The sequence below is a fragment of the Bombyx mori genome, chromosome 15 (assembly GCF_030269925.1).
Source record: "Bombyx mori chromosome 15, ASM3026992v2".
Taxonomy (NCBI): domain Eukaryota; kingdom Metazoa; phylum Arthropoda; class Insecta; order Lepidoptera; family Bombycidae; genus Bombyx; species Bombyx mori.
The window spans coordinates 9370122-9383054 of record NC_085121.1 but is presented as its reverse complement, the minus strand read 5'-3'; the positions used below and the strand labels follow the sequence as shown (position 1 = coordinate 9383054).

General features: G+C 37.7%; 2 protein-coding genes across 6 annotated transcripts in view; one reads left to right on the top strand and one right to left on the bottom strand.

Moving 5' to 3' along the window:
* Positions 1-2731, bottom strand: part of LOC105841999 (CD82 antigen) — a 76575-nt gene extending 73844 nt beyond the window's left edge. For both annotated transcript variants that reach the window (XM_038015784.2, XM_038015785.2), the window contains exon 1: positions 2275-2731. The gene's annotated coding sequence lies outside the window, so the exon portion shown is untranslated. The remainder of the gene's footprint in view (positions 1-2274) is intronic.
* Positions 1-12933, top strand: part of LOC101743270 (pseudouridine-5'-phosphate glycosidase) — a 134661-nt gene that overhangs the window by 91865 nt on the left and 29863 nt on the right. For all 4 annotated transcript variants that reach the window (XM_012692360.4, XM_062672579.1, XM_012692358.4 and 1 more), the window contains exons 8-10: positions 10403-10577; positions 12170-12285; positions 12780-12894. In XM_012692360.4, coding sequence (XP_012547814.1) covers positions 10403-10577; positions 12170-12285; positions 12780-12894 — 406 coding nt within the window. The remainder of the gene's footprint in view (positions 1-10402; positions 10578-12169; positions 12286-12779; positions 12895-12933) is intronic.

Genomic DNA, 12933 nt, shown 5'->3' with positions numbered 1-12933 from the left:
TTTTTTATAGGGTAGTCTTGGCGAAATTTGTGATTATAGAAGTATAAAATACAATCATAATAGCGTACAAACTTACAATTCCAATTAATTATAGTCGAATTTCGACTTCTGCGGGATCTCTAGTCATGTCAGATAGCTATTGACGTTACATTCCTCTAGGCGTATATTAGATCGCATGGTCACTGGAGGCAGGGCGTGTTCATGTTCCGTGTTACTATTTAGCTTTAGACCGGACTGTCTTTGTACTGATTTGAAATTAAAAAAAGGCGCGGTGTAAAATTGCGTGTGTATTGTTCTCATAACAAACAGGATAAATTTTACCATTTCAGTTGACAATTTATGTTCCGTGATACAGTTTAGTTTTAGACAGGAATGTCTGTAGGCTGGTTTTAAATTAAAAAAGGCGCGGAGTGGAATTGCGTGTGTGTATTGTGCTCATAGCAAACATGACTAATTTTACCATTTGATTTGATAATTGAAATATAGTTCATTTTAAAAAAAACAATTCAAATAAAAAATTTTGGCATTCATGTAAGATAGTAAAACAACTATACTCTTTATTGCTGCTGTGAAGCGTGCGTCCTATTTTGCAAAGTTGGATAACTGTTGTTCCTACAAAACCAAGAGTTCGACCTCATGTCTATAGATCGAGCGCTATCGCTAAATATTATACTATCGATAATCTGGGATTATACCCTGCACAGCGGACCGGGATTTACTAGCAATTAATAAATTAATTTGAACCAAAAGGAAATCGTATTTTGAGCAAAATAAAACAAGTTAACCGGTAGACCGTATAATCCAAACGAATTTTTAGAAGAGCGCTCTAATTAAAAATAATCAAAAATATATTTTGTTTACTGCATTGATGGATGAACGGGTTCACGGACTAATGTTAGTAAAGTGATAACAGGAACCCAGAAATATGAGTTCGGAGCCTCAACTGTATTTTCACCGCTGTTCGACCCTTCAAACCGCTACGCATGACTGCTTCACGGCAGAAATAGAAAGAACAGTGCTACCTACTCGTGCAAGCTTAGTAGGCAGCGGCTTGGCTCTGCCCCTGGCATTGCTGAAGTCCATGGGCGACGGTAACCACTCACCATCAGGTGGGCCGTATGCTCGTCTGCCTACAAAGGCAATAAAAAAAAATAAAAAAAATGCGTCATACCTCTAGTAAATGCTAGTTGGGAATCTTAACACATTAGTATAACACTCAGAGAAATCTGCTGCCCACATTCCGGTGAATCCCTTAGTCGCTTTTACGGTACCCACGAGAGGAAATGGGGTGTTGCTATTCTAAGCATATACCACGCAGTTGTTTTCTTCAACGAAAACATTTAACGTAAATGAATTTGGTTAAAAAAAAACTTAATCCATAAAATGACTTTGATTTGTTTAACGTTAACTTGTAAATTTATTTTGAAAACTATAAATCTATACCTATATATATAAAAATGAATTGCTGTTCGTTAGTCTCGCTAAAACTCGAGAACGGCTGGACTGATTTGGCTAATTTTGGTCTCGAATTATTTGTGAAAGTCCAAAGAAGGTTTAAAAGGTAGATAAATATGAAAATGCTCAGAATTAAATAAAAATAACAATTTTGTTTTTCCTTTGATGTGTCCCCCGTCGGACGGATTCCTTTTGTTTGTTTTAAGTTTACTTTATACAAAAGTTTAGGTATTTTATTTATCGATTGAGGCACTACAAAGTTTGCCGGCTCAGCTAGTTTTTAATAAAACTACCTTTGTACAATTTTTGTCTCTAGTGGTTCAAATTAAACCTTGTTAAATTTGGCTTTCCCTGCAACATGACAAAATAAAGTAGGTATTTGTTAATGTTTCGGTTAAATTATGCCTACAGTTTTAAACACAATAAGCTTTGTTTGAATTGGTGAAAGAATTTTCGGGATCCTCAAGTAATTACAAAAAAAAACAGATATGCTGGGATTTGGGGTCAATTTTAAAAACATTTTCATTTCACAGTTTTATAGAAATAATGTTGAACAATAAAAAAAAATTTTAGTACATTGAAAATACTTCAGAAATACATTATTAAACCTAAAAAGAAAACGGGATCAGATTTTGGAATAAATACAATTCAAAGATCGTTGTTTAAAAAAATTCAGAGAAAGAAACGTGCGTTTTGGACGCGAGTTTGTTAAATAACCATATTTTAATCCTCGTGGTATCCTTATAATTTGTCGTATCCTTGTTATCTGAACTACATTATGAAGTTGTCTTAGCTGCTCACATTTAGTTAATACTGTACCTCCTATCATTACGTATAGGCGATGTCGCTGCTGCCCAATTCGTATGTTAAACACTGGTTAACTGTCACAAATCATGTTATTTATGTCACAATATTTTTAATTACGAAGTGTTTTAAACGTTCATTGAATAAAACAATTTTTTAATGTTCGTTCGCTCAACGTTACTCGAGAGGCACGCGTGAATCCACGTGCAATTCCGCGAGAAAAATATGAATATGCAGTTGTATATTGTGATGTGGAGTGAGCGATACTGACGCGTCGAGGAGCGTGCGCACCCTGGCTCTCGACGGACTCAACTGTAGGGCTTCAGAGCCGCGGGGGCGGCGCGCCCACGCTCGATAACGCTGCCTTCCCAGCGCCCTCCCACATTACAAAATCATTTATAAAATTCAACATTTTTTTTATTATATTTCGCCTTCATATCTTTTTTCATTTCGATGAATAAATAATTCGAAACTACTAATAATAACACGGTAATGTAAGTGAAACCGTCTACGTAATGACCGCTTTAAATAAATACGCCCACGATTTAACAACCATTATTACCATATTACATTATAATTTGCCTTCAAAAAGTTTTACTGTCATACCTAAGCTTTTAATATTGACAAATAATGTTCTGGCACCTATAAAAAAAAGAAACAGGTTTGTTTATTATTTTTATTTAAAAATTTACGCTATTTACAAGCGTGTCTTAGTCAGAGAATCGCAATTTTTGTACCCTGTAAGCTAGCTTGCCGGCTCATTAAGATGGTCACTCGTGCATGATACTCAAGTTCTCATGGATCGTTTGGAACATACGAAAGGCCTTCAGTTCTCTCTGTGTTTTGTACGATATGCACCATTGGAGGTGGAATTGTTTTAAATAATTATTCTTATTTGAACGGGACTCAATCAAACGAATAGAACAATGAACAATTTTATATAGTTCAATCACATTCACATTACAACTGATGATAGTTTCCGTAGCATTTCGTAGCATATCTGTAGAAGCGTAGCATTTTTTTAACCCTATAATCTCCTCAGATATCAATATATATTACAGCCTACTTTCTCATATTATCATATTGAACGAATGTCTTTTGTGTGCAAAGGAAAGTAAACGTCCTATAATAATGTTATAAAAACGAGTTAGCGAGAGTATAGCTACCGCGATATTTATATTTGAGATCATAAGTAATACATACATTGGTCGTTCGCTGGTATAAATTCGATAATTACAATTTAAACTTACGAATAAATGGCACAATTTTTTTTCGTATTGCAGTGTCTGTTTATATACAATCTTGAAAAAACTACTTTTGACAGGAAATCCATACACACTATGACTATTAAAAATAATAATTCTGAAATCTCGTTAAGGCTCAATGTGACGCATGATTTGAAATAATAATTAATTAAACATTGGAAGCAATTAATCACTCTACGGCTGCTAGTAACATTATCTATATACATATAATAAATCAGTAGAATTCTGTGTGTCTGTACTCGGATGAAAAATGGAAAGAAAGTAATAATAGTAACTAGAGAAGAGTAATAAAACAAACTTTAAAATTATTTTGTCTGTCTTTTTGTTTGATTACTCACATGTCCGGAACTACTGGGCGGATTTCCAAAATTATCCACATCCAGATCATTTTTGGAATCTATACTGCTAAATGTTAGAATTTAAATAGCAAATAATTATAATATTATTAGCACGATATTAATTATGCCTGTTTGTTACGGTGTTCCACGGCCAAACAGCTGAACCGATTTTGAAGAAATTCGGCGTTGAAATAGTTTGAATCCATGGAAAGTAATATAGGCTACCTTTTTTCCTACTTCTGAACACGGGTTTCTGTCCATTTGATATATAATGAAGTCCACACGGGCGAAGCTGCAGACGTAAAGGTAGTCAATAAATAATTAATCAATATAATATTTACATGAAATTCGAACCTGATTGAAACGTTGTTGAGGGGAGCTTACAGATAACATCATTAATCACTGTTGAAAGTACTGGTTGATTGTTAATAAAATACCATGTATTTTGAATCTGCAGACCGGTTGCCAGACTTAAAATGTAAAAAAATAATTTTAGCTATCGTATTTTGTTGAGGGTAGATAAATGTACCTTTTACGAACGGATGATAGGAAATAGCAAGTAGCTCTAAATGGCTACATTCATCATCATCATCATCAGGCAGTAGTAGTCCACGGCTAGATATGTACTGGTATGGATTTTTACTGGTGGTAGGACCTCTTGTGAATCCGCGCGGGTAGGTACCGCCACCCTGCCTATTTCTGCCGTGAAGCATTAATGCGTTTCGGTTTGAAGGGTGGGGCAGCCGGTGTAACTATACTGAGATCTTAGAACTTATATCTCAAGGTGGGTGACGCATTTACGTCGTAGATGTCTATGGGTTCCGGTAACCGCTTAACGCCAGGTGGGCTGTGAGCTCGTCCACCCATCTAAGCAATAAATCCAACTGCATACCACTGAGCACGTCCCTCGGCTTCTCTCATCCAACTCTTGCCCGTCACCCTGCATAGATCGTCACTCCACGGAGCCTGAGGGCGTCCTGCACTATGTTTGCTAATTCACGGTTTCCACTCGAGAACACGTTTATCCGGTTATCGGTTTTGCGGCTAATACTTTACTGGTGTTAGGACCTCTTGTGACTCCGCACGGGTAGGTACCACCGCCCTGCCTATTTCTGCCGTGAAACAGTAATGCGTTTCGGTTTGAAGGGAGGGGCAGCCATTTTAACTATACTGAGACCTTAGAACTTATATCTCAAGGTGGGTGGCGCATTTACGTTGTAGATGTCTATGGGCTCCAGTAACCACTTAACACCAGGTGGGCTGCGAGCTCGTCCACCCATCTAAGCAATAAAAAAATAATAATAAGGCCAGCCCCTAATCCGATGTGCTGTGTCGTCAACTTTGGACCTCTGTCGGATCAGCTCGTTCCGGACCCTTCAAAGTACCTCCAATCATAGTCCTCTCCACAGCTCGCTGAGCGGCTTTAAGCTTGTGGACCAGCATAACTGTGAGTGTCCACGTCTAGCACGGTCGCAGACCCGTTATCTTCTGATCAAAAGCCAAATAGACTATAATCGTTAAGGTATCCTTATCATTATGTAAAAAGGCCGTATTGTCAATAAATTGTCGAAAATAATAAAAGGTTAAATAACTCAAGCTTTTCGTTGAAACCCATAAGGTGTATTCTTTTGTAAACTATCACATGAGTGTAATATAATATTAAGAGCCACCAGTATGTTTTGCTTATTTTTTGTATCACGATATTTATAAATAATTGCTTACCTCTAATCTCGACTATACCAAACTTGGCTCCGCACTATTCTAGTTTTTAAATTTATTATTTAACCTCAAATGTAAATCAGCTCATGCGGTAACTCGTTAACATCACGTAGTGCAGTAAAACCAAACTAAAGAGGCGACATGCAACGGTATAAGTCCTGCATTTATAGTTGTAAAAACAATTGGTCGCATAATGCAGCGGTACTGCGGACAGAGGGATAGCATTCACTTAATGTATGAAAAAGAAATGAAAAAATAATAAAATTCTATTTTGTAATAAATAAAAAATTCAGACACAGATTCTATTTCATTGTTTATTAGCTATAAATAAAGTTTAAGTTACATTCAATAATTTTTTGAAAATGTTACATTTTAAATTTAAATTCTAAAAGACTAAACCCTGATGTGGCGTGCTGGATGCCGATAGCATCGCTGCCAACGGTACAGGGAACAAACAGCCTACTGACCGAACGACGTTGAACTATACATAACTGCAGCCAAGTTTATGCCGTCCTCGTTTCACACACGTAACGTTCCATTTGTCACTATGTCCTTAGGCTTCTGGCAAACTTCGGTACAACTACATCGGTCAGATTATCGATGATTCGACTCACGAGTTGTTTGAAACCTTTACAGATAAACTGGCGTTCTCTGTATCAGATGTATGTTTAATTTAGATACTCACTTGTGCTGCTCGTTAAGCCCTCACAAAATTGAGTACAATGTATACAATTTTAGGTCATGTTGACTTAAAAGAGATCATCCCAGATTTCCAGAATAAAGAAGACAAACCTATCTATCGTTAAACAAGTGTTTATTATTGCTGTTTGCGTTTCAAATACTTTCAATAATTACTATTATTATTAGTATTCTTTTCTTTTTCTATACTCTTCAACTATTATGTACCTATTATATTATACATTTTTACATTATATTGCTTAATACCATTAGTTTATCATTGTTATTGTTGCTTTAATTAATGAACGAGGTCCCGACCCACCTATAGACATCATAACGTAAATGCCATCACCCACCCAGATTGGTGGTAGGATGTCTAATGATGGTAGGACGTCTTGTGAGTCCGCATGGGTAGTTATCACCTCCCCGCCTATTTCTGCTATGAAGCAGTAATGCGTTTCGGTTTGAAGGGTGGACTATACTTGAGACCTTAGAACTTATATCTCAAGGTGGGTGGCGCATTTACGTCGTAGATATCTATGTGCTCCAGTAACCACTTAATACCAGGTGGGCAGTGAGCTCGTCGACCCATCTAAGCAATAAAAAAAATACGTTTTTCATTCTATTAGGAATGAGAACAATCAGCAGGAAATTCAGGAACTGCTCTTTCCCAGATAAATCTACTTAATCTATAATACCATATTCTACATAGCAATACAGAAAGCAAATATTTTAAATCAGTACACATACTAAGTACGACTTGCAATAGTAGAAACAGGTCTTTGTTATTCTGTTTAACTAATCTATTGAATTTTGATTGAAAATTAACTTAAATAGATTATTAATACTAACATTAAATTAAATAAATAAGTTAGAATTGTATGAGTATTAAGTTAGCTACTTAATGTTTGTAGATTTCCTAATAAACAGTTAAGTATGGCAGTGAATAGCGTCTTATTATATAACACACCGTATTAAATTACCATACACATGCATTTCCTGGTTACAGCAAAAAAAAACACAATAACTAACCACTGCAGTAGCTGGCTTTAATATTTTATGTAGGATTTAAAATATATAATAGGTACTAAGAGGTAATATTTAATTTTATACAGAGCTTAAAATCTACTGCCTCCGTAGATATTTAGCACTAGAGCTAATATGTGTTTACATATAAATTTGTGTACATACTTAGTCTGGCCATAAATACTGTTACAATTAAAAATAAACAAAATATTACATTTGAATTTGGAACCTGTAATTTTTATATGATTGCTCATTGAGTTTTCTCATTTTGGCGCCAATACATTGTACAATATTTTGCGATATTAAAATGGAGTGGGGTGATAAAGAGAACCGAATCGCTGTGATTGCATTACACAAAGTAGGTATGGAGCCAAATGCAATTTTTAAAACTCTCCACACGCTTAGTATTAGTAAAATGTTTGTGTACCGGGCTATTAATAGGTGCAATGAGACCTCTGTTTGTGACAGAAAAAGATCTGGCCGTCCACGTAGTGTTCGTACGAAAAAGGTGGTCAAAGCAGTATGGGAAAGAATTCGAAGAAATCCTGCACGAAAGCAAAAAAATTTATCTCGGGAGATGAAGACAGTCTAGAACCATGTCGCGTATTTTAAAAGATGACTTAGGACTTGCAGCCTATAAGAGACGTACTGGTCATTTCTTAACTGATAATTTAAAAGAGAATAGGGTGGTAAAATCGAAACAACTACTGAAGCGGTACGCAAAGGGAGGTCATAGAAAAATTTTGTTTACGGATGAGAAAATTTTTACAATTGAGCAACATTGTAACAAACAAAATGACCGTATTTATGCTCAAAGCTCTAAGCAAGCTTCCCAATTAGTCGACAGAGTGCAACGTGGGCACTATCCAACTTCAGTGATGGTTTGGTGGGGTATTAGCTATGAAGGAGTGACTGAGCCATACTTTTGTGAAAAAGGTATCAAAACATCGGCACAAGTGTATCAAGATACCATTCTTGAGAAGGTAGTGAAGCCCCTTAACAACACCATGTTCAATAATCAAGAATGGTCCTTCCAGCAAGACTCGGCGCCAGGTCATAAAGCTCGGTCTACGCAGTCTTGGTTGGAAACAAACGTTTCGGACTTCATCAGAGCTGAAGACTGGCCGTCGTCTAGTCCTGATCTTAATCCGCTGGATTATGATTTATGGTCAGTTTTAGAGAGTACGGCTTGCTCTAAACGCCATGATAATTTGGAGTCCCTAAAACAATCCGTACGATTGGCAGTGAAAAATTTTCCCATGGAAAGAGTGCGTGCTTCTATTGATAACTGGCCTCAAAGTTTAAAGGACTGTATTGCAGCCAATGGAGACCACTTCGAATAAGCTTTTTATACTTTAAATTGTTTTATATTTATGTATTAAACCAACACACTGTAAAAGTAAGAAATGTTATTTGCTATAGAAATTTTTTGTTTTTCCTTTGTCTCAGTATTTATATCAAGACTAGGTATATTATACTTAAAATTCGATAGATGATGTGTAGGCAAGCGATTGGTTGTACACATGGCATTGCTGATGTCCATTAGCGGTGGTGACTACCTACCATCATGTGGGCCGTATACTAATAATTGTTATTTCAGAATTATTAAGCTGCATTAGGGAAATAGTTTTTCACTGTTTTTAGACACTCGGGTGATATTAGCAAGCAAAGTAAAATCGAATTTATTTAAAAAAAAGCCTTCGCATCCATTTTATTTCCGTGGACGAAACAGGAAAATGAGGATATCGATTTCGACTCTAACATTTATATTTTTAGCCCGACTATAAATCGCTGATGCCCCTTTCGTTATAAGGACGTTTGAGGGATGAAATGCAATATGAAAACGTTTATTAGAAAAAATATCGAAACCCGTATTACCATTGAACGTTTTTTTTTTTTTTTTATGATTGAAAGTTTACTGGTGGCCCGAAGGCCTTTCCAGTTTCACCAGGACATGTGGGCGAGCAAAGGCTCAACCAAGAGGGGTGGGATTTGCTAACAACTGCCCGAGCGCCTCCGAAGGAGACCTAACAACTCAAGAGCAATTGTTTCGCGAATGAATCTACTACCGGATCGGAATCGCGACCCGCTGAGAAGATCCGGCGAGAAACTCAGCGGGCTGATGCATGGGTTATGTTGCACGTCGACCTCTTTGTCGAGTTCGACGAGTACGGTTACCGGGGTCCCTAAGCCTGCCCCTAGTATTAGAGCTGAAGGCATCTAATGCAAAGGTTATTGGATCTGATGGATCCGTAAGGACGTGTCTAGGGCGTCGACGGTGACTGGCTCCTGCATGATCAGGATTCGGGGAGTAGTCAGCGGCGGCAACGATAAGGCAATTATCATGACGCATAGCCTTATCGAAGTATCGTTCCGACGCTGACTTCATGTATTTCCGAATTGATTCGAGGCCCAGGTCGTCGTGTAGGTCAACGTTCCTCACGAACCACGGAGCCCCGACAGCTAACCTGCAAAAGCGGGATTGTAGGGATTGGAGGGTGTCTATGTGTGTGCGGGCCGCGTGAGCGAACACCACACTCGCGTAAGTCATGACGGACCATTGAACGTGCAAGCCACCTTACAACATTGAACACGTTCGTATAATGGTACGTACAAGCGGCCCGCTCCGGCTCCGCTCGGGTCTTTAACAAAAATTTCAACTATATTTGACGTTGTTTTATTTTTTTAAATAAAATAACACTTATTGCGGCATAACTATAATACATATTATTATGCTGTCGCGACACTTTTTGTAAATAATAATGTGTACTATAAGTCGTAGTACATTATTTTATTCTATCATCAATAATTTTCGCAGGGCACGCGATGTAAAGAATATTTTACGTAATTTTTTTACACCTTGGGTTACATTGTTGGAGTTTTAGTAAGGATCCCTAATTTTTTTCAAAAACATTATAACCTATGTCACTCGGAAATAGTGTAGCTTCCAAACAGTGAAAGAATTTTTCAAATCGGTTCAGTAGTTTCGGAGCCTATTCAATACAAACAAACAAACAAACAAATCTTTCCTCTTTATAATATTAGTATTGATAACGCACGCACCGTTAAGATGATGTTCCGGAGCACTTAAGAATGCATCCTGTTTGTGTTGTTTAGTTGGACGGCAGTACACATGCTTGCGTCATGGATCAATGCGGCGGTGGAGTCGGACGTAACATGGCAGAAGCACTATGGAGACTGCGGGGCGGACGTACGAAACTTCTGACCGCCATAGGCGACGATGCCGATGGAAAATACTTAGAAGAGATTGCACCAGGCCTGATACTGAACGGTTTGTTTATATGCTATATTGCTATTCTATGCTATGGTATCCTTAGCTTAGCACTAAACATACCATAACCGGTCAAATGACCCATTTTGAACTTTTGCATTGAAAATGCACGTATGATCTTATTGCTTTTGTACTGACTTCATTACTTTTTCTTACCAATTAATCTACAGTTATTATACTATTTTTTTGTTTTGTTTTGTTTATTTTGAGTAATATTTTTCGTTTAACGTTATCCAACCGCTATGATAGAAAAGGTACCAGTAAGTGTTGGTATGATTAGTGTTAGGTAGTCGTATCGAGCAATGCGATTGTGCCCGTGTTCTAATCTTGCAGCTAGCAATTTCTCTAATAAAATATAACGCTAACCCATGTTCACGAAAACATCACATCACAGTCGGAACAATGGTTTAGGAACACAAAGAATAAATATTTATGCGACACTTCGATCCTTCAGGTGTATCTATTTTGTACTAATAGTTATACTGTTTAGTCGTCGTGGCCTAAAGGATAAGACGTCCGGTGCATTCGTGTGTAGCGACGCACCGGTGTTCGAATCTCAAGCGGGTACCAATTTTTCTAATGAAATACGTACTCAACAAATGTTCACGATTGACTTCCACGGTGAAGGAATAACATCGTGTAATAAAAATTAAACCCGCAAAATTATAATTTGCGTAATCACTGGTGGTAGGACCTCTTGGGAGTCCGCACGGGTAGGTACCACCACCCCGCCTATTTCCGCCGTGAAGCAGTAATGCGTTTCGGTTCGAAGGGTGGGGTAGCCGTTGTAACTAGACTGAGACCTTAGAACTTATATCTCAAGGTGCGTGGCGCATTTACGTTGCAGATGTCTATGGGCTCCAGTAACCACTTAACCCCAGGTGGGCTGTGAGCTCGTCCACCCATCGAAGCAATAAAAAAATTAAAAAAATAATAATATTCCCTTATATCCGCTACTCGTGATATTTAAACACCACCTGCATGATTTTAAGTTAAACGTCTATAAAACCTTAGTTCGGATGTTCATTGCCATTATTATGTCCATTATCGACCTTGCTGGGCCATCGTATCCATAAAGTAAGAATGTGATTCTCCCTTAAATAGCCTCGAAGTCGCATCAATCAAGTTTAATTTTTCCTCAAGTACTTACTTTCAGAAGCTTTCAAGTGCCAAAATGCGCGGACAAGGCCCAAGGATTACTGGTGGTAAGACCTCTTGTGAGTCCGCGCGGGTGGGTACCACCACCCCGCCTATTTCTGCTATAAAGCAGTAATGCGTTTCGGTTTGAAGGGTGGACTATACTGAGATCTTTGAACTTATATCTCAAGGTGAGTGGCGCATTTACTTTGTAGATGTCCATGGGCTCCAGTAACCACTTAACAACAGGTGGGCTGTGAGTTCGTCCACCCAACTAAGCAATAAAAGAAAAGAAAAAAAGAAACACGCCCCGAGTAAATTTCTAGCTGAGTTTTAAATAGAAAATCTTACTTAAATTATTGAAACTTAGAATCTGTATTTGAAGAGCCAATAAAAATGTCCGTGGAGTTTTACTATTAGGTACTACACACTCAGTTAATCTAATTTATAAACAGGATGCGTCGTAAAGAACGGTCGGACGCCAACATATGCGGCAGTGATGGATTCCCGGGGAGAATGCCTTCTAGGTCTCGGCGACATGGCATTACACAATGACATCACCGTCGACAGGGTGAGACCTAATTTGTTACGTTAAAATACACGGGTCAACACCGTTGGATATTTCTTTAATTAAGGAATTGTAAACGCTTATTTTCTTTATTCTGAACAAGCTTAGGCATAGAAATGACTTACAATGACACTTAAAATTCAATATCAAGCAATGTGACCATGCTGGGGCTCGAATCCGGCTAGCAAATACCTACCAATTCTCTCAAGTACATACGTAACAGATGTGACGAACTATTTCCACGATAAATATTGAGAAATCAAACTACAAAAAATTGTATAAAGTGCGGTAGGCGATACTGGTGAGAATATTGTAAGCCCGCACGGATAGGTTTCACCAAAATCTCTTATTTTGGCAGTAAAGCAGTAAGACATTCCGATTTAAAGGATATGACTACAGCTATACAATCTAATGGAGAAGTTATACAATCTAATGAAAACGTATGTGTCAATATAGGTTAGCCATAAAAAATCATTTCAATCATTAAATTTCTGCAGGTAAACAATAATATGACGCTATTAGAAAGGGCTCCACTTGTAGTTCTCGATGGCAACGTCCCACAAATTACTATGGACCATGTCTTAGAGCAATGTCAACGGCTTCGAAAACCTGGTAAGTTTCTAGAACGCTCTTGAGAATATAGAAATGAAA